Here is a 22,315-nt window from a genome sequence, read left to right as displayed (position 1 = left end):
GGAACAGTGGGCAGAGACAAATAAAATGAATTTCAATAGAGATAAGTGCAAAGTCCTACATTTAGGTACAAAAAAAACAAAGGGACAGATATAGAATGGGAGGGACTTGGCTTGACAGCAGCACCTGTGAAAGGGATCTGGGTGTTCTGGTTGATCACAAGCTAAACATGAGCCTGCAGTGAGATGTGACTGCGAAGAAAGCTAATGCAATCTTAGGATGCAGTAACAGAAGCATAGTGTCCAGATCACGGGAGGTGGTGGTTCCACTCTATTCTGCTATGGTCAGGCCTCACCTGGAGTCCTGTGTCCAGTTTTGGGCACCACATTTTAGGAAGGATGTTGACAAGCTCTAATGGGTGGAAATGACAAGGGAGTCGTTACCGGCTAAATATCAGGAGAGACTTCCTAACTGATAGAGTGGTTGAGCAGTGGAACAGTCTGCCTCGGGATGGGGTGGATGCTCTTTCGCTGGATGTTTTCAAGCGGAGGCTGGACGACCATCTTTTGGGTATGTTGTAGGTGTGTAGGGCTGTCTTTCGGCTGTGTTCCTGCAGAGTGCAGGGGGTTGGACTAGATGACCTGCAAGGTCCCTTCCAACTCTAACATCCTATGATTCTATGATCTACATGACTTCATGCCAGGTACATAATATTTTGTAGGACCTGTTTAAGCCTCTTTACTTTTAGATGCAACAGGGGGAAAAGGGAGATGAAAGCACCACCCCCCTTCTGAATTCTGTGGCTCTTGAACGATCCTGGAAAAGGGCCTTTCAGACATGGTGAGGGAAGCAGGCAGATGTGAATAAGATGCAGAGGCAAGCGCAGAGCTCTACATCTGGGTAATAAAAATGAGAAGCACGCATACACGATAAGGGAGAGGCTGTGGCTCAGCGGTCGAGCATCTCTCTGGCATGCAGAAGGTCCCTGAATACTGAGGTTTTACTTTAGAAAAAACAACCCATACATTAACTTAAGATGATCCAAACAAAGTAAGGAAAGCAATCCCAGATGCTTTCATTTACTTAAAATTATTTGGCAGAGAATTCGACACTTTAATGATGGTCTGGGCCTGGCTGGGGCGATGGCACGCCTGCCCACGGAGAGGGCTCTGAGTGCCACCTCTGGCACCTGTGCCCTAGGTTCGCCACCACTGCTCTAAGGTGTTCTGCTCCTTACCCTTTGAGCTGAGAGTGGAGGCAGGTGAGCCAGGGTTTCTTCTCCCATCCAGTCCCCCGGCTGATAGTTCTGCCGCTTGCCCAGAGCTCCCTCCGGTAGCTGTAGAGGCCGCAAGGGTGGTTTTATTGCATCCGGAGACTCCCTTGAGGGAGGCATTGTCTGAGTAATGGATGAATCCCCACCGGCTGCATCTGTCTAGCAGCGAGCTGGCGACATGCCCAGGAGAAGCCCTGGAGAGCAGCAGATCTTGAGAGAGCGGTGTGGATCCGGGGAGAGGCTTCAGGTCCAGAACGGTGCCCTTGGGGGCTTCCAAAGGAAAAGTCTCATTACCAGGGCTTTTCTTTTCTTTTTTCCTTGGAAAAAGGGGTGCCAGAACTTTCAAGAGGGAAATGAAGTTTTCAATCTGTATACTGAAAACTCATGGAGTTTAAAACGTTTTCTTAAAAGAATTTTGTTGAAGAGGTTCTGGAACTCCATTCCAGTGCATTCCCCCAGGGGAAAAAAGCCCCGCGTCATTACTTAGAACCACAGAATCACAGCGCTGGAAGGGGCCCTAGAAGCCATCTAGTCCAACCCCCTGCTCAGTGCAGGATCTGCTTTGAGCATCCCTGAGAAGGGTTCATCCAGCTGCTGCTTGGAGATGGCCAGGGAGGGGGATCTCACCACCTCCCCAGGCAGCTGATTCCACTCTTGCACAACTCTGGCCCCGGTCACACGGGCCGGATATTGGGGGGGGGGGGAGGCGTGGCTAATTGCCCCGCCGCAGTTTGATCCGCGATCAGACACGCCGATGGCACACCACGGGTCTGTCCCTCGGTGCCGGCGGGTAAACGAGGGTGGCGATCACACGACGATCCTGCAGCGCGGCAAAGAAGCGCCGCGGCGCAATCTCACCAGCAATGGCTAGGCGCCGCTGCCGTGACAAACGGGGTCTTTTAATTTTTTTTTAAGCCGAAACGGCACTTTCACTTTCCTCTTTGTGTGCATGCGCCGTTGGGTGCTTGTGCGCATCTTGTGGAGACTTGGGGGGGGGGAACCCTGTTTGCGAAGGGACATGGGCGGGCGCCGGATACCACCACCGAAATGCGATCAGACGCCAGCCCTTGCCCCGTGGTTTCCGGAAACTAGTATCTTGGAGGTACTAGTTTTTAACTCCGCATCTTCAGCGGGAAGCCTCGGGTTCGCCACGGGAGCTCTACGCTTCCCAGATGTTGCGGTGTGATCGCACCCGGAAAATCCGCCTATCTTCTCTCTCTGTAGCGTGGCTAATGCTCCATGTGACCGCAGCCTCTGACTATTAAAAAAAACCCTAATGTCCAGCCGGTACCTTTACACCCTTAATGTACACTTCTCTGTTCCAGCAATCCTACATGTGCATATTCCACTGCATTTTTATCCCGCCTTGCCACAGAACCGGCTCAAGGCAGCTAACAACATTTCATTCTTTTCATTTTTTGAAGCATCCAGCCTGACGAAGAGTTCCGTGTCACTTAAAAAGATCCCACGACAGGTAGTGAACCAGGGCTGGCCCTCCTAACACAGGCTTCGATTTACAGCTCTGCTTGAATCAAGTCATGATAGATGGGCAGGGCTTCCCGTTTCCTTCTGGCATCGCCATGAAAGAGACGGTCGGGTCTGTGAATTGTCCAAAATGTAGAGAGAAGAAGAAGAAGAAGAAGAAGAAGAAGAAGAAGAAGAAGAAGAAGAAGAAGAAGAAGAAGAGGAGGAGGAGGAGATTGGATTCATACCCCGTGGCCCTTCACCACCCAAAGGAGTCTCAGAGTGGCTTCCAAACTCCTTTCCCTTCCCCTCCCCACAACAGGCACCCCCTGTGAGGTAGGTGGGGCTGAGAGAGCTCTGACAGAAGCTGCCCTTTCAAGAACAGCTCTTATCATTGTCATAAAAATAGTCAAAAGTATTTAAATTACTCAGAGTGTCAATGGATTGGAAAGCTCTATTGGAAAGAAGATATTTCTTTGCTTTTAAAAACCTTTATTTCTAAGGGTAAAAGGTATACAGGGAACCTGCAAAATAACAGAACATCTAACAGCTACATTTTCTGCTGCTTACTTCTCAAAATATAGTCACACACTAACACAGAGATAATGGAGAATCTGTCCTTCTTCTCGGCCCCTAGAAAGGAAGTCACCTGAAAACAAACAACCAATCTGTATCACAATAGAAGATACTTTCCCCTGGCTGATTCCCCATTGGCTCAGTGCCAGTTATCCCTTCCAGGTCAGTCTAAACCAGTGATGGTGAACCTTTTAGAGACCGAGTGTCCAAACTGCGACCCAAAACCCACTTATTTATTGCAAAGTGCCCACACGTCAATTGAACCTGAATACTGAGGTTTTACTTTCGAAAAAACAACTCATACATTAACTTAAGATGATCCAAACAAAGTAAGGAAAGGAATCCCAAATGCTTTCATTTACTTAAAATTATTTGGAAGGGAATTCGACACTTTAATGATGGTCTGGGCCTGGCTGGGGTGATGGCATGTGTGCCCATAGAGAGGGCTCTGAGTGCCACTTCTGGCACCCGTGCCCTAGGTTTGCCACCACTGGTCTAAACAATGGCAATACTAGGTAAACAAGTTAACCCTATAATGACTGGATTGTCAGATCTTGTAAACACATACATTTCCATTTCCAACAATCAGAACCATGGCTTGCCCAACGTCATCCAGCCAGGTGCAAGTGGAGGAGTGGGGAATCAAACCCGGTTCTCCCAGATTAGAGTCCGCGCACTTAACCACAACACCAAACTGTAGAGTCTCCTTCCATTGTCCTTATCCAAGCCCACTGTGGATGCCTTTCTCTTCCTTTTAAAATGTGTATTTTCCAATTGGCAGTTGGCATCTCATCCTACCAGTACAGAAGAAGAATTATAGACCCAGAGGAGTTTAGCTGTGTTAGTCTGTTGCTGCAAAACAGTAAAAAGCCCGGTAGCACCTTTGAGAGGAACAAACTTTATTGCAGCATAAGCTTTCAAGAAACACAGCTGTCTTCGTCAGATACATACAGATACAGAAGAGAGCTGTGTTTCTCGAAAGCTTATGCTGCAATAAAGTTTGTTGGAAGAAGCTTTTCTCTACCCTGAGGCTTCTCAGAGCAGCTTGCAGTCACCTTCTCTGCAGCACCTCCCTCCACCCAATCAGGCTGGCTGGTTCCCAGTGGAGGGTGACCCAGGGGTGATTGGGCAGGGCGCCCGGGGTCAGCAACGGTCAAAAGCCTTGGGATCAGGGGGGAGACACCCCACAAAGGTGCAGGCCTGTTGCATTCGAGCAGTGATGCCACATCTGCAGTCAGACGAGGTCCGGGCAGGGAGGCGCCAGTGCTCTCTGAGCCGGGACAGCACCTCTTTGCCAGCCCGTGGGCAGTCCAGGTGAGTGGATTGGGACAGGGAAGGAGGGCAAAGCAGGCCTGGAGCTATGGTGCAGCTTCTGGGGGCTCTCCCCCCTTTCTTAAAGGCACAGCCCCACAAGAATTTCTCCTCTAAACGCTTTTTTCCAATTATTTTTGAACAGAGGTGTGTTCTCCTTTAAGCAGAGTGGGGTGCTGTAGCGGACTCATTCCTGCCTTGAGCAAGGGGGTTGGAGTAGGTGACCTCTAGGGTTCCTTCTAACTCTGGCTCAAGAGAAACTGGTCTTCTTTAAGAGAGTTCTTCTGCCTAAGTGTAGGCTTTCTTGCCTATAGAAGTCATCACCCCCAGCGGCTGGCTCGGTATCAGAATTGCTGCTTAGGCTGGCAGAAGTGATGAACTTGCAGCAGCTGAGAACTGTCATCTAAAGTGGTTGACAGCTTGCAATTCAGAGATCTATCCTGGTCACAGCTTTCTGTTGGCTAAATGGCTAAGAACCCCTATGTAGAATGGACAGCTTGAGAAGACTCAGGGAGAGAAGAGACTGCCTATCTGTGTGTTCTTTGTCCTTTGTTTTTGTAAATAAAGTTTTATGTGTTTTCCTACAAATTGGAGTCAGTTTGCGATGGCTCAAGTGGTTGAGACGCTGAACTGCAGGCTGGAAGGTCTGTAGTTCGGCAGTTCGAGACCCGAGTGCTGCGTGACGGAGTGAGCTCCCGCCTCTGGTCCCAGCTCCTGCCAACCTAGCAGTTCAAAAGCAAGAGATTGCAAGTAGATAAATAGGTACAGCTTCAGTAGAAAGGTAACAGCATTCCGTGCGCCTCGGTGTTTAGTCATGCCGGCCACGTGACTACGGAAACATCTTCGTACAGCGTTGGCTCTTTGGCTTGGAAACGGAGATGAGTGCAGCAACCCTAGAGTTGGACCCGACTGACTTTCGAGTGAGGGAAGCCTTTAGCTTACTGGCCAAACCCAGGTAAGTATTTCCAGTGCCATGCCTACCACCTACTGGAAAATTTATATTCCCCCCCCCCCCCGTCCTTTCTCAGCCTGCTGTTGTCACACTCTGAGGCTAAGATCTGCAGCAGCCTCTCTGCTTTGATTCTAAAAGGCTCGATTCCACAGTAGCCGAGTCATCATCCTCAGAATCCTGGCTTCTCTTTCTGCACTGAGACAAAATCCTGGCTGTGGTAGTGGGGCGGGGGGGGGGGGGGCGAGGGAATCTGGCTGCTCAGCAGAATCCTCCCAGGCTCCAAGAGAGCCAGTGTGGTGTCGTGGTGAAGAGCGCAGACTATAATCTGGGAGAACCGGGTTTGATTCCCCACTCCTCCACTTGCAGCTGCTGGATGACCTTGGGCAAGCCCTAGTTCTGATAAGAGCTGTCCTTGAAAAAGAGCCGTTTCTATCCAGAGCTCTCTCAGCCCCACCTACCTCCCAGCCCCAGGGTGTCTGTGGTGGGGAGGGGAAGGGAAAGGAGTTTGTGAGCCACTCTGAGACTCCTCCGGGTAGTAAAGAGTGGGGCATAAATCCAATCTCTGCTCATCTTCTTCTTCTTCTTTTCCACCCCCACCCATATATTTATCCCCCATTAGTTTATTCCAGGTGGGGAGGGGAGGCATGATATAGCCCAGTCAGTACTTGGATGGGAGACCGCCCGGGAAGACGCTGCAGAGGAAGGCCACGGCCCACCACCTCTGCTTCTCATTTGCCTCGAAAGCCCCTTGCTGGGGGGGCCACAAGATGGCTGCGACTTGGCGGCGCTTTACACAACACAATTTATTCTAATCCTTCTTAGACTGCATGCCAATGGCCAACACAAGACCCAGAAGCAATGAATTCCACAGGCGACATACGGTTTGAGGTTCTGTCTTTATTTATCCATTTATTTGCTTCATTTCTCATTTCTCATTATGTTTTCAGGCAGATTAAAAACTCAATAACAACGCAGGAAGGACAGTGCAACACACACACCACTCACAAACAATGCTCCCTCTAAGCTATGGAGTCTTGCGAGCAAAAATTCTACGTTGTGAGCTGCCGGCATTCAAGTTGTGAGCTACCGGTATTAGAGTGAATGATTTGGCTGCTGCATACATTAGTTTGCTCTGGAGCCCTCCTTCCTGAGCCAAGACAAAAATGTGTGAGCCGGAGGCTAAAAAACCCGTGAGCTAGCTCACACTCACTCAGCTGAGAGGGAACGCTGCTCACAAACTTAAGAGAACATTGCATGAAAACACAGCGTCATACAGACAGAGGGCAGGAATTACAAGTTCGTGAAACGGTGCCCTGTAATTCTATATTACAAACGATAAACAATGTAATCAAGATGGGCTACAGGATTATAGAACAGCGCAACACACGTGCCAAAATAGATGATGATGATGATGATGATGATAATAGTAATAGTAATAATAATAATAATAATAATAATAATAATAATACTTTCGATTTATTGATCGCTCTTTCCCACACGCCTGCGGGCTCAGAGCAATTTACAGTTACTCTTTGACAATTGGACTAACAATATTCGTGGGGGATAGGGATACAGATATACCTTTACATTCCACAGACATGTATCAAAGTGCCCTCCCGAATAATTTTGTTTTACCAGTTCTGTAGAATGGAGTGTGGGAGGCCCTCCTGACATCCTCGGGCAGGCTGTTCCACCGGGTGGGGGCCACCACAATGAGGACCTGCACTCCCAGGCAGCTGCCAATCTCCCCAGTTGAAGGGCAGCACCTTCGGAAGCCTTTGCTCAGATACGCAAGGCTGTCGCAGCGGAGCATCAGGAGAGCACCGCAGATATCCCGGTTCTAGCCCACGGAGGGCTTTGCAGGTGGAAACCAGGACCTTGCATTAAAACTCGCAGCAGACCGCTAACCAACGGAGCTGAAGCAGAATACTTGCAATATACGCATACTTTGCATAGCTTCCGATCGGCATCGAGCTGCGGCGGTCTGTACCAGCCGGAGCTTTCAGGGGCAGACCTGAAAGGTGCATTACAGTAGTGACAGTAATTTAAGTAGCCTCCAATGTATTGCTAAGCAGTTTTAAGTTTCAGGACAAAGCAAACGATTCCTCTTCCTTCTCTCTGTACTGGTAGCTTGCTTTCTAAGCCCCATGCCATGTTATAATCCAGACAGTCTTGCCTGTTGCTTCAGACAAAAGGTGTTCCGACCCCCTCTGGGCCTCCCCTGCCCCTGCTTTTCATCATCTTTACAGGATTCTGCACCCAAACTGCAAAGGGTCTTCTCAAGGTCAGCGCGACATAGCTGCATTACTGATCGGATCAGATCCCGCGGATCTTTTCTCCAATGACGGATCTTCCCCTGCCCGAGGAGGCTGACCTTGGTGTGGGCTGCAGGCTCCCCTACACAGGAGAAAAGGGCCACGATTAGGGGAACGGATCGGCAAGGACACAGCCAAGCAATTATAACAGAATAAATTATAACAGAATAATTATAACAGAATAAAAGGCACTCCTATACAGTGAAAATGAAGCAGAATTCCATTTAGTATTTATGTTTTTTTAAAAAAAAGCCCTACAATGGCTAGCCATTTGATCCCAAGGATTTATAAGCACCTATTATTTTAATTATTTAGAGGATTTATATACTGCCTCTTCAGACAGAATCCACTTCTCCTTTTCCTACAGAATCCACTTTCTTCCTTCCAATTCAGAGTCACGTGGACACGCAGAAACATACATGATGCTGCCGTCTGCCGAATCAGACTTTTGGTCAGTCAGGGTCAGTACTGTGTCTACTCAGACTGGCAGCGGCTCTCCAGGGTCTCAGGTGGAGGTCTTTCCCATCACCTCCTGTAAGGTCCTTTTAACTGGCGATGCCGGGAATTGAACCTGGGACCTTCTGCGTGCCAAGTAGAGGCTCTCCCACTGAGCCACCAAGGTCTTTCACATCACCCCCTGCTTGGTCCTTTTACCTGGAGATGCTGGGGATTGAACTGGGGTCCTTCTGCTTGGCCATTGAGCCACTGAGGTGTTTCACATCTGCTACAGGCTGGTCCTTTTAACTGGAGATGCTTAGGGGTTGAACTTCTGCTTGCCAAACAGATGCTCTCTCTGAGCCATGCCCCCTTCCTGTTCTTCATCCTGCCTTCTCCAAATACGACTGAAAGAGTTCCTGTATTCAGACTGCTCCACATTTCCTTAAATCAGCTAATTCAACAAAAGCCTTCTCTTTTCTTCTGCTCACCAGGTGGCCTTAGGCAAGGCGTTCTCCTCCCTGTTCCCCCGCCATCCCAGTAAAGAGATAGGAAGGCTGATCCACTCCCCCTCCCCCAAAGATCCTCACCAGAGTACGTTCTGCCCTTTCCTTTCACTCTTTGTTGGGTAGTCTGGAAAAGCAGCTCTTCTCGGCTGCCTTTGGAGGTTCCCCCCAGGGGATGTGACCCAGGGACTCCCAGCCAACCCAGTGTCCCATCTGGCCGAGCCTCCTCACCATTGCTAGACCCCTGGGAAGCCTCCGAAGTGCAAGTCGAGCCAGGAGGTAAAGAGTGCGGATCACATGTCAGGGCTTTTTTTCCCCACGAGAGCTCCAGTCTGAGTAACCAGAGCTGGTCTGGCCCTTAGGGGGTGGGGATTGCAGCTGCACCTCATAGCTTAAAGACTGTGTTTGGGAATCATATACGTTTGGAATGAGCAAAGGGCCAGATGTCTTCCTCTGGCGCTTCATGCTAGACTTCCTCATGGGTGAGCCAAGGATTTACCATCCTTTGCAACAGCATTAACAGAAGCATTGCATCCAGATCACGGGAGGTGGTAGTTCCACTCTATTCTGCTATGGTCAGGCCTCACCTGGAATCCAGTTTTGGGCACCACATTTTAGGAAGGATGTTGACAAGCTCGAGCGTGTCCAGAGGAGGGCAACCAGGATGGTGAGAGGGTTGGAATCCAAGTCTGTTGGCTAAATGGTTTGGTTCAGTGAGGCAGGCCAAGCCTGTTTGCTGTTTTGCTAGCAAAGACAGAGACAGATAGATGGATTTTATAAACTATTTGGTTCATTTTTAAACCCAAACTTTCTATATTTCTAAAATTTCTTACCACATAGACTTGCAGTTATATTTTTGAATTTCTTTCTGTTTGGGGAATTAATTGATGATTAATTTATGATGACAAGCTCAAGCGTGTCCAGAAGAGGGCAACCAGGATGGTGAGAGGGTTTGAATCCAAGTCTTATGAGGAAAGGCTGAAAGAGTTGGGCACGTTTAGCCTGGGAAAGAGAAGGCTTAGAGGGGACATGATTGCAGTCTTCAAGTATTTGAAGGGCTGTCATGGAGTCTCATGAGCAAAAAATCTACTTTGTGAGCTTCTGGCATTAAAGTTGTGAGCGAGCGACTTGGCTGCTGCATAAACTCGTTTGCTCTGGAGCCATCCCTTCCTGAATTAAGACAAAAAAGTGTGAGCTGGAGGCTAAAAACTGTGAGATAGCTCACACTAACTCAGCTTAGAGGGAACACTGCTGGTGATAATCGTGTACTGAGAGTGTGTCTCTGGTGAGTTTCCCGGGATATCTTGTTGTGCCCATTGCTTCTCATTTGCCTTTCTAGGAGGAAAGACCTCAGTGAGATCTCCCATCAGCCATGAACAATATCACGGCCTCCCCTGGACTCTCTTTCCTTCTGATGGGGTTCCCTGGACTGGAGTCTGCCCCCTACTGGCTGGCCCTCCCAGTCTGCACCACATTCTTCTTGTCCGCGCTGGGGAACGGGACGGTCCTCTCGGTTGTCCTCACAGAGAAGAGCCTCCATTCTCCCATGTACTTCTTCCTCTGCATGCTCGCCTTCTGTGACCTGGGCTTGTCCACAGCCCTCTTACCGACGATGCTCCGTGTCTTCCTGTTTGGGTCCAGGGAGGTCTCCATGGACGCTTGCTTCTCCCAGCTCTTCTTCATCCACTCCTTCTCCATCATGGAATCCTCGGTGCTTCTGGCCATGGCTTTTGACCGCTTTGTGGCCATCTGCAACCCCCTGAGATATGCCTCCATCTTGACTGGCTCCCGGGTGGCCTACGTTGGCCTGGGGATAGCCATCCGAGGCGTGGCCTTGCATGTGCCCATCCCCTTCCTCCTCAAGAGACTGACCTACTGCCGGGCTAATGTCCTTTCCCACTCATACTGCCTTCATCCAGACGTCCAGAAGCTAGCTTGCCGCAAGTCCAGCAGAGATGGCATCTACGGCCTCTTGGTGGTCTTCTCCACCATGGGCCTCGACCCAGTGCTCATCATCTTGTCCTACATCTGGATCCTGAAGACTGTTCTGAGCATCACCTCCCTGGAAGAACGCCGCAAGGTCCTCAACACCTGTGCCAGCCACATCTCGGTGGTCTTGCTCTTCTACGTCCCAATGCTGGCCTTGTCCTTAATCAACCACCTCACCGTCCGTTCCCCTCCCCTCCTCCACGTCCTGCTATCCTACCTTCACTTCCTGGCCCCGCCCTTGCTGAACCCGGTGCTGTACTGTGTCAAGATGAAGGAAGTGCGCAAGGGAATTGGCAGGAAGCTCCACTGGCCCCGAAGGGTCACTTCAGATCAAGGCTGAAAGCCAGGCCCACCTCCTCTGCTGCAGGGTCAGCATCACCTTAACGTACTTTTAAACTATTTATTCCCTGTCTCCTAACTGGCGGTCAATGAAAACGGGCCAACCTTGCCTTTACTGTTGCCAAAAGCACTGGAAAGATGAATGCCCACCTCCAGTAATCCAGTGGATTCAGGAATTTACAGTCTTCTCAATACATGACTGTATGGCATATAGATAATACTTGTGCATGGACATATTTTTAGATCCTTGGAAACTTTTGTAGATGCCTGCCCATAGACTTGCTCAATTTGAGTCCAGTAGCATTTTAGAGACCCACAAGATTTTCTGGATACAAGCTTTCGAGAGTCCCCTCAGATATCTTTGTCTGTAGACCGTTGTGAGAAAATGTGAGGCTGCACGTGTTTGTGAAAGTGTTCACCCGTGCCACCCACACTCTCCTTTGGTTTGTGCGTCCCCTGAGTGCTGCCTCCTTACCAAAGGCAAATGTGCAAGCTTGGAAACCACCAAGCGCTGGCAGAGACACTCAAGCAAGGGTGTCTTCTTACAATAAAACTTATCTTTATTAAGAAAAAAACATCCAAACGTTTATCAGGCAAGGTGGCTAGCAAGACACTATGCCAGCTGCCAACACAGTACAATCCTATTTCCTAAATGCTGATAGTGAAAACACAGACAATAAACATGCAGGCAAAGTTTTATCCCCCCCAAAGCATGCAGAAAAACAAAAGGCCTTCCGGGCTGAACTTCTAAAGTCTCTGGAGAGCAATGCCTCTCCCGATTCCTTCAAGAGTCAGCGAAGGTCTGTTGAGACTGACTATCATTTACACCAAATGATCAAAGAGGTCCCCCAATCATTAAATTACAGTTGTAAATTAACATTTTGAAGTTGAGATTATTTTACAGGAAATTGCTTCCTTGCGTCTCACACAACAAAAGTTACATCTTGTTTACAGGACCAGCACAGTGTCATTGTTTTCTTTCCTGGTGTTCCCAACACTGAAGATAAACTATTCTTTGATGTTATCTCTGAGATGGAAGTGGGGAGTGTGAATCTCTGTATCTCAGGAGTCAGTTTGCCTTCAGTTTGCCTTCACTGCCCAAATGGCCTTTCCTGCCAGAAGCACTTTATTGCTATGGGTATTGTGGGTCTCACACCTATGGGAATTTACATTGATTCAGATCCTGGGAATGGAATGGGTAGACCATTGAGTAAGTGACTGAGAGGCATGTTCTGCCTAGAACAAAGGGCTTGCGAAGAATCATGGGGTTTGGTTCAGTGAGGCAGGCAAAGCCTGTCTGCTGTTTTGCTAGCAAAGACAGAGACAGATAGATGGATTTTATAAACTATTTGGTTCATTTTTAAACCCAAACTTTCGATATTTCTAAAATTTCTTACCACATAGACTTGCAGTTATATTTTTGATTTTCTTTCTGTTTGGGGAATTAATTTATGATTAATTTATGATGACAAGCTCGAGCATGTCCAGAAGAGGGCAACCAGGATGGTGAGAGGGTTTGAATCCAAGTCTTATGAGGAAAGGCTGAAAGAGTTGGGTCAGTTTAGCCTGGGAAAGAGAAGGCTTAGAGGGGACATGATTGTCATGTAGAAGATGGAGCAGATCTATTCTCTCTTGCTCCGGATCGCAAGACGAGATCTAATGGGTGGAAATTACAAGGGAGTCGCTACCAGCTAAATATCAGGAGAAACTTCCTAACTGTAAGAGTGGTTGAGCCATGGAACAGTCTGCCTCAGGAGGTGGTGGATGCTCCTTTGCTGGACGTTTTCAAGCAGAGACTGGACGACCATCTTTCGGGTATGTTGTAGGTATGTAGGGCTATCTTTCAACTATGCTCCTGCAGAATGCAGGGGGTTGGACTAGATGACCTGCAAGGTCCCTTCCAACTGTAGCATCCTATGATTCTATGAAAGGCAAAAAACCTCCAAGATCCCTGGGCCAATCTGGCCTGGAGAAAAATAGCTTCCTGACGAAGAAGAAGAGATTGGATTTGTACCCCGCCCTTCACTACCCGAAGGAGTCTCAGAGTGGCTTACAAACTCCTTTCCCTCCCCCTGTAAGGTAGGTGAGGCTGAGAGAGCTCTTTCCAGAACTGCCCTTGAGAGAACAGCTGTGAGAAAACCTGTGACTGACCCAAGGTCCAGCAGCAGCTGCGAGTGGAGGAATGAGGAATCAAACCCAGTACTCCCAGGTTAGACTGCTTACAACCTTGAGGCGGGCAACCCCAACTGGAGACCACCAGTTTGGCACACAGGACCTCGGTCCCCGGCATCTGCAGCCAAAAGGATCCGGTCGTGGCTCATGTGAAAGATCTTTATTGAGACCCTGGAAAGCCCCTGCCAGTCAGAGGAGACGAGACCAATCCTCTTGGCCTGACTCGCTAGACGGCAGCTCAGATGCTCTTGGGAAAAGGCCACCGGGAAAATAGAACTTTAAAAAAACACGGGCTCTTTTCAAACTTCTTACTGTTTGTTGCTCACAGAGAAAGCCTAACACTGCCCTTCCCAGCTACATTTCTTAGCTCCTGGGGAGGGGCGGGGGTAGTTCAGCTCTTGGCCTCCTGCATTCTCCTGCAGTGGAAAGTTTCCCAGACGTGACCAAAAGCACCCCCTCCAGGCAGGAGAGAGTCACACACCAAGGAGTGCCCCAAATCGTGGAAGCACGGCATGCTTTGCTTGTAGGACTTCAGCAGGTGCATTTAAAGAACATCTCGAGGGTGAGGGGAAAGGGCCCCCCCCAGAAATTTATGAATGGGGTAGAGTTGAAAAAGAGAAAATTTTTCTCCCTGTCCCAAAATACTAGAACTCAAGGGCATCCAATATGGGGCAACTCGTTCCTCTGGAGGCCCAACAACAGGGCATAGAGGCTGAGGCCTTCCCCTCATTTTGCCTCTCGGCTCCGGGAATCAGAGGTTGACTGCCTCTGAATGTGGGTGCTCCCCTCAGTCACCATGGCTAGCAGCCATTGATAGACTTATCCCCCATGAATCCATCTAATCCCCCCTTTTAAAGCTGTCTATTCCTGTGTCCATCACTACATCCTCTGGCAGCAAATTCCACATTTGAAACACTCTCTGTGTAAAGTAGTATTTCCTTTTGTCCATCCTGAATCTACTGCCCATCGGTTTCACTGGATGTCCTCTAGTTCTAGTCTTTTGGGAGATGGAGAAAAAGTTCCCTTTGTCAACTCTCTCCACCCCATGCATAATTTGATAAACCTCTATCATGCTCCCACTTAGCTATCTCTTTGAATGTCCAGGTATATAATATCTACCATATCACCACTGTCTACATGCTTATTCACATTTTCAAAGAACTCCAAAAGGCTGGTGAGGCAGGCCTTCCCTTTGCAGAAGCCATGCTGATTTCCCCTCAGCAGGTTTTATCCCTCTATATGCCTAACAATTCTATTGTTGATTGCAGTTTCTACTGTTGCGTGGGACAGACATTAGGCTGAGTGGCCTGTAATTTCCTGGTTCCTCTCTGGATCCCTTTTTAAAAATTGGTGTCACATTCACTACTCTCCAGTCTTCTGGTACTGCAGCTGAGTTTAGTGATAGGTTTTATACACACACGCACACGCACATATGAAAATACCCTTTCATTGATCCAAGAGGTGGCCACTGGTGGACCAGATCCCCAGATCCAACACAACATTTGCTCAAAACCAGACAGCCAACAGTAGCCAAAGGAGACTTCCGGTACGGCGTTGAATCGGGCGGGCGCGTTGCGCCTCGCCGGAGCCTCCGCGGCTCCTAGGAGACCCCCGGGTGTCCTGGGTGGGCTCCTCCCGACTCTCCTGGAGGGAGGGTTGGCAGCAGAGGGCTTGTGGCGGCCCCTCCCCGAATTCGGCAAACGGGGAGGTGTCCGTCAGTGCCCTGAAGCGGGACCGCGGAACGGTCGAGGCAGGGCTTCCTGTACCTCAAGCAACGACCATCCGGACTTTTAACTTTGTGGATTATTTTGTTTTTTGAACATTCGGTTTTCCATGGCACACGATGGATATTTGTTGATATGCACTATTTTCGAAAGGGAACTTTACCGTATACCGTTGGAATTTTCCCTACTGGTGTAAGAAAACGGCCGGAACAGGTACAAGGGAACTTAGAGAAAAAGCTCGAGAGGGTAAGAGTCAAACTGTTGCTGGAAATAATAGGTGTTCTACTCGAAAAAAATAGTAAAACTGGTTGTTTTAGAAGCGTAAAGGACTATTTATCATTAAAAAGTACCTCCTTTGACGGGTGGAGCTGAGTGAGAAAATGGCGGCGGCGTCTATTTGCGAGGAAGCAATTCGGAAATTTAAAGAGGAACTTAGATCGGAACAGTTTCAAAAAAGCTTGAGTGAAGAACTAGCTAAAGCACTACAATTGGTATGGAATAAAGCTTTTGAAAATCCTCAACCTTGTTATGTAGCAGACACAGACAAAGACATTAAAGAGCCAACTCAAGAGTCACAATTTCAAACCGGCTCACAGGAGATGACACGGGCTGTAGAACGGCAAGAAACACAGCCCAAGTTGCAATACGCACAGATAGAAGTAGTGAAAAAAGAATTAGCTCTGACAAGAGAGATTCTGGAAACTGGGAAAAAGCAAAAAAAAGGAAGGACAAAAAATCCGAAGTACAAGCCATTTAGAAAAGAAAAAACTGCAAAAAAAGAAGGGGAAAAGAAAGAAAAATAAAAAGAAATTTGGACTCATCAACCAACTGAATCAGGATGGAAATATTTGTGGAAAGGTCTACTTAGCGAATTTGCCAAAGGAATATAAAAACATTCGGCACTTCCAAGAAAATGAAGAAAATCAACTTAAAAGGGAAATATTTGAGACTCACAACAGACAGGAAGTATATAGAAAAGGTATAAGGTTAAGTGCAAAGTGGTCAATGTTAGTACAGATAGCAGAAATATTTTTATGAAGTAACTGTTCAAGGAATCGAGTTTGTTTTTGTAGATAACTAAAGTTGGATGTTAGGATGTGTAGCATTAATATTTGCATGAAGGAAGGGTACTACCTGTCCTCACTACAGTTAGACAGTTATAAAAGTGAGTAATGAATGGATGGGACAGGATGAAATCAAGTAACTGATTGACTAAGCTAAAATTATGTCAGTTGATGGGAAATTTCAATATATAATTTAAAATGAACTTCCGCCCCTCTACTCAGAATGAATGGCAAACAGTTAATTTGGAAATTTATTTTTTGAATGTATTAGATTAGATTTGATGTTATTAAAATACAAATCAGGAGATAAATCTAAGTTTAAATGGTTTAGATTGTGTTGTATCAGAATTCTGTCTTGAAGCAGACTGTTTAGGAAAAGGGGGGGGTTCAATGAATTTCTACGGAAAGATAAATTATTGTATGATAAAGGACCCTATAGTATTTAAGCAGAGATGATATGTGGAGGGTAATTATGATTAAAAATATGGTTTCAAATAGCTGGAAAAGTGAAATAATTTTTTTTTTATTGATTTGCTATATAGTAAAGAGAGGTATCTGTATTTCCAGTACATTATTATTTTTTCCGTAAATGGATTTAAATGAGTATGATGAGTAATGGCGGGATGAAAGGTAAATAAGAATCTGTGCTAAGTAATAGGTAATGGTCAATATGAAATTGTACTGATTATGGACTTGTATTTGAACCTAGACTGGTGATCAGTGTGCTATGGGAAGAATTAGAGAGGAAAGGGTGTGGGTGGAGGGGTTAGATTGTATGTGGGTGTAGGTATCGGTTAGATGTTATTGGTGTGTCCTTTGTATTTCTGTGGGGTTGTGTTTGTATGTACTTCACTGACTACAATTCAGTGATGTGTTTGTCTTTGTAATTTGGTGGGAAATCAATTAAAAAATTATTTTTAAAAAAAAACAGTAGCCAAAGGAAACTGGAAAAGAATCCTTTCCAAATTTCTCAAAAGTCTCTGAGACTTGGGATTGCCTGTGCCTCTTCAGGGACACGTCAGTGATGTGTTTGTCTTTGTAATTTGGTGGGAAATCAATTAAAAAATTATTTTTAAAAAAAAACAGTAGCCAAAGGAAACTGGAAAAGAATCCTTTCCAAATTTCTCAAAAGTCTCTGAGACTTGGGATTGCCTGTGCCTCTTCAGGGACACGGGTTCCAGAGTGCAGGAGCAGTGAGCTCCTCTTTCAGAGCAAAAGAACCAGCAACAGGGCTGATAGAGGAAGATGTCATGCATCTAGTCAGGAATCCAGGGAAACCGTTGCTGGTCTTGACTAAAACTATCATTGAAGGTTCTTCTACAGGACAGAATCAGGCCCAGCCTGGTCACTTAGCTAAATATGCCAAATGGGATTTTCATAGACCCAGAAAAGAACAACTGCGGAGAGGGATAAGAAACAAAGGAGCTAAGAAACAGAGTAATAAAACAATATGGCCTCTAGTGCAGGTGTGTCAAACTCATTTGTTATGAGGGCCGGATCTGACATAAATGAGACCTTGTTGGGCCGGGCCCTGTGTGTCATAAAATGTGATGCCAGGGAGCGTAGATATAAACTTTATAAAGGACACAAACACAAAGATTTTTTTTAACTTAAAAACATGCTTGAAACCTCAGCACCCTTGCAATCTTCTGTTTCTTTAACAGTGTCAGGTAACTGACACCTCTTGCTCTGAATTATTGCATCAAAATGTCTGTGCTGTTGCAGTCTTATGCTGTCCAGGTGTGCATCTGTAAGCTGCAGGCCTATGATGATGCAGCAGCAGCAGAACTAGAAGAAGAAGCAGAAGGCAGCCAGTTCCACTGCGGGCCTGAGAGAAGCCCTCTGGGGGCCTGATCCACCCCCCGGGCCGCATGTTTGACACCACTGCTCTAGTGGGTTAGAAACAGTCTCAGCCCGGGCTCCCTAACCATTTTTTTGAGCCTATGGGCACCTTTGGGATTCTGACACAGCATGGTGGCCACGGCTACAAAATGGCCACTGCAGTTGAGGGAGCCAACCACTAAATGGATGCCAGGGGAGACACAGCCAGCCACAAAATGGCTGCTGCAGCTTACCATCAGTCACACAGCTACAAACCTTGCCTTGTGGTGGCAGCTGCTGCCAAAGCAACTTTATTAAAGATCTGCACAGCCAATCAGATGTCCAACAGCCAATCAGAAGGCAGGCTGGGCAAAAGCCCCACCTGGCCCCGACCACTTTCTCAAAACACTTGAGCATCAGGAAAGGTGTCGGCGGGTGCCACGGCCCCTACGGGTGTAACTTCTGTCTAAGTCCAGATGGAAGAAGTGCCTCAGATTGGCAATAATGTCTAACTAGGGGTGCGTTCAAACGGGCAGCTAATCCTGCCATTATGCCAGTTTGAATTTTATCCCAATCTTTTTAATCCATCGTAGCATGACCAGACATCCCCCTGGTGAATCGTCTTACCGTGCACTGCCTCCATTGTGGATTGTCTAGACGGCATCCACAGAAGGAGGCATGTGAGGTGGGTTTAAAAAAAAAACTGTGCATGCGCATAGGCGTCACAGTGCCCCCTACGTCATTCCTCTGTCACATTGCTGAACTATGCCTAAAGAAGAACTTCTTTCAATTCCAGGGAGAATATTTCTGGCAAATTTCGGGTACAGCAATGGGATGTGAATTTGCACCTGAATTAGCTAATCTATTTATGGATAGACTGGAAAACAAATTTATTCTCCAACCTAATAATTCTTACGGTGAACATATCATTTTTTACAAAAGATTTTTGGATGATATCTTCCTGATTTGGAAAGGTACAATAGGATCTTTGATTAAATTTGGTAACTACATAAATCAAATACATAACACTATCAAATTTGAATTAGTATATGACAAATATAAGGTACATTTTTTAGATGTAGAGATTAGAAGGAAAGGCAATAAACTAGAAACAGAAGTCTATAGAAAACCCACTGATGCAAATTCTTACTTGGCCATGGGCAGTTTCCACCCTGCCCACATTAAAAAGAATCTACCTTATTCACAACTACTAAGATTACGAAGAAACTGCAGTGAGGCAAATGATTTTAAGAGACAGGCAGGCATTCTAATGAACCAACTTGCCAATAGGGGCTACACATATAGAAACCTAAAAAGAGCCAATAGGGGCTACACATATAGAAACCTAAAAATAACCTAAAAAGGTAACAGCGTTCCGTGCGCCTTGGTGTTTAGTCATGCCGGCCACTTGACCCCCCCCCCCCACACTTTGGCTCAGACTCTGGGGCAAAGCACAAAACACACCCCACAAAGAACGGTCACGCCACTTTGGGGCACAAGATCTTCATGAAGCCCTGCTGGATCCTCTTGGTCCTCACCCCATAGATAATGGGGTTCATCAAGGGAGGGAGAAGCAGGTACACGTTTGCCACCAAAATATGGATATGGGGAGCCACGTGGCCAAACCGGTGGGTCAAAAAGGAGAAGAAAGCCGGCGTATAAAATACGAGGATGACACACGCGTGGGAGCCACAGGTGCCGAGAGATTTGATCCGCGCCTCCTTGGAAGGGAGCCGGAAGACCGCCTGGAAAATGAGAGCGTAAGACGCCACGATCAAAATCAGGTCCAGCCCCCCCTTTAGGAAGGCCACTGTGAGGCTGTAGGCCCTCTGAGCGGCGGTGTCCACACAGGCCAGCTTCACCAGGACCATGAACTCGCAGTAGGTGTGGGAGATGACGTTGCCTCGGCAATAAGGGAGCCACCTCAGCAGTGGGGTGGGGGCTCAGGAGTACGACCCCGCGGAGCACGACGCCCAAGCCGATCTTTGCCACCACATCGTTGGTCAGAAGGGCTGAGTGTCTCAGGGGCTCGCATATGGCCACATAGCGGTCCAAGGCCATGGCCAGGATGAAACCCGACTCCATGGTGGAGACGGAATGGAGCAAGAAGATCTGGAGGAGGCAGCCATTGATATGGATGTTTCCGTTGCCAAACCAGAAAATGCTCAGGATCTGGGGCACGATGGTGGTGGTGACCACCAAGTCTGCGACAGCCAGCATGGACAGGAACAGGTACTTGGGCTCATGGAGGCCCGGCTCTGTCTTGATAACCACCAAGAGGAGGCAGTTCCCAAGAAAGGTCAGGATGTAGATGGAGCAGAAGGGGATGGAGATCCAGAGGTGAGCCTGTTGCAGGCCTGGAATCCCCACCAGGAAGAATGTGGAAGGGTGAAGCAAGGTCCAGTTGGAAGCTGGCATTGTAGGTGACATTCTTCAGGATTCTTCAGGCATGGCACCTCCGAGTCTGAAAGCAAAGAGGTGCCGTGGTTAAGTGCGCAGACTCTAATCTGGGAGAACCGGGTTTGATTCCCCACCTACCTCACAGGCAGTGTTCCCTCTAAGCTGAGTTAATGTGAGCTGGCTCACTGTTTTTTAGCCTCCAGCTCACAGGTTTTTGTCTTAGCTCAGGAAGGATGTCTTAGCTCAGGAAGGATGGCTCCAGAACAAACTGATTTATGCAGTAGCCAAATCACCTGCTCACAACTTTAATGCCAGTAGCTCACAAAGTAGAATTTTTGCTCACGAGACTCCACAGTTTAGTGGGAGCATTGCTCACAGGGTGTCTGTTGTGGGGAGGGGGAGGGAAAGGGGTTTGTAAGCCGCTCTGAGACTCCTTTGGGTAGTGAAAGGCGGGGTATAAATCTAATCTCTTCTTCTTCTTCTTCTTCTTCTTCTTCTTCTTCTTCTTCTTCTTCTTCTTCTTCTTCGCCAATTCAAAAGACAGCCCCACAGGCTGAGTGTAGCTGGGCACTTGTCATGTACTGGGAGAGAAGAAGTTGTGGGACCAGAGGGATAGGAACGGACAGCTTGTGGGACCTGGTCAGATTTCTGGGGATGGGCCTTAAAATACACAATGTGCAGAAGCTGGGGGGGGGGGGGGGAATGGCTGGAGGAGGAACGAGCAAGCCAGAATCTAGAGATGAGGGAATAAGTGGGCCAGTGTGTACAGAAAGCAGGATAGGGATGTTGAATTTTCCCAGGAGGATGGCATGGCTACACTGAACTGGCACAAGGCGAAGAAGAAGAAGAAGAAGAAGAAGAAGAAGAAGAAGAAGAAGAAGAAGAAGAAGAAGAAGAAGAGGAGGAGGAGGAGGAGGAGGAGGAGGAGGAGGAGGAGATTGGATTTATACCCCGCCCTTCACTCGGAGTCTCAGAGCGTCTGACTATCTCCTTTCCCTCCCCCTCCCCACAACAGACACCCTGGGAGGTAAGAAGTACCATTTCAGCGACAACATTTTGTCAGAACTATGGCTTGCCCAAGGTCATCCAGCAGCTGCAAGTGGAGGAGTGGGGACTGAAACCCGGTTCTCCCAGATCAGAGTCCGCGCACTTAACCACTACACCATACTGGCTCTCTAAACAATAGGGATGGGCACAAACTGGCTCACGAACTAAAGTTCATGAAGAATTTTGGCTGTTCTGTGCTGTTTGTGGAGATTTGTGCTGGTTCATGAGCGGAGGAGACATCTGCAGACAGAACTGTCTCCACTCAGTCAAAATGTTCACAGAACTTCAATGCTTGGAGGGCATCTGGAGGCGCATCGTGGGGGGGGGGGGAGGTCCCCTGAGTCTTGGATGCCTCTCGCTTGCACAGAATCTTTTCTGTACATTCCTGAACCCCCTGAACCTGCACCTGGCAAAATGACCACCTGTCAGCTGTCATGTCGACAGGAACAGGTTCGGGAGTGTATAGAATGGATCCTGTGCAAGCTAGAGTCACCAAACTCGTATGTAGTCTCCGGCTGACTCTCCTCAACCTGCCCTCCAAGTTTGGTGAGGACTAGAGTTTACTGGATACAAGTTATGCCTCCCAAAGAAGGTACCCCCAGGAAAATGCTTTTCTGGGGACACCTTCTGGGGGGGGGCTGTATCTCAGACCCCATAAATCTGATTCTCACCAAACTTGGAGGGCAGGTGGAGGAGAGGCAGCTGGAGATCTCCTGTGAGTTTGGTGCCTGTAGCATGCCGGGTGGCTGTTCTATCCCCTCACAAACCTAACTGACTTGTGAGGCAGCTAAGCATTCATGACGGTCCGTGGTTCGCGAATGGGGCACATCATGAACCATGAACCAAGCCACATTTCCCCAGTTCATGCCATCCTTAATGAAGAAGTATTCATTGCCACACCTCTGTCTGGAGTGTCTTTGTAGCCATCCTGGAAGCCTATATTCCCCCCCCCCCGACCTCCTCCGATCCCCTGGCCCCCCCCCCCCCCC

At 47.9% G+C, this 22,315-nt stretch overlaps 1 protein-coding gene and 1 pseudogene across 1 annotated transcript; one reads left to right on the top strand and one right to left on the bottom strand.

Moving 5' to 3' along the window:
* Positions 1-10,142: 10,142 nt before the first annotated feature.
* On the top strand, positions 10,143-11,099 carry LOC107111408 (olfactory receptor 51A7-like). Its single transcript, XM_015412376.1, has one exon. It carries the CDS (start codon positions 10,143-10,145, stop codon positions 11,097-11,099), a length of 957 nt encoding a protein of 318 aa, XP_015267862.1.
* Positions 11,100-19,357: 8,258 nt separating this feature from the next.
* On the bottom strand, positions 19,358-20,297 carry LOC107111407 (annotated as a pseudogene).
* Between the last annotated feature and the right edge of the window lie 2,018 nt (positions 20,298-22,315).

The sequence above is a fragment of the Gekko japonicus genome, unplaced genomic scaffold (assembly GCF_001447785.1).
Source record: "Gekko japonicus isolate JY-2015 unplaced genomic scaffold, Gekko_japonicus_V1.1 scaffold5027, whole genome shotgun sequence".
NCBI lineage: Eukaryota > Metazoa > Chordata > Lepidosauria > Squamata > Gekkonidae > Gekko > Gekko japonicus.
Note: the sequence above shows the minus strand (reverse complement) of the source record. Positions and strands in the feature narration are given on the sequence as shown.

Bases quoted from the DNA above. Each gene is read 5' to 3' on its own strand.
- LOC107111408 (XM_015412376.1), top strand. From the start codon at position 10,143: ATGAACAATATCACGGCCTCCCCTGGACTCTCTTTCCTTCTGATGGGG.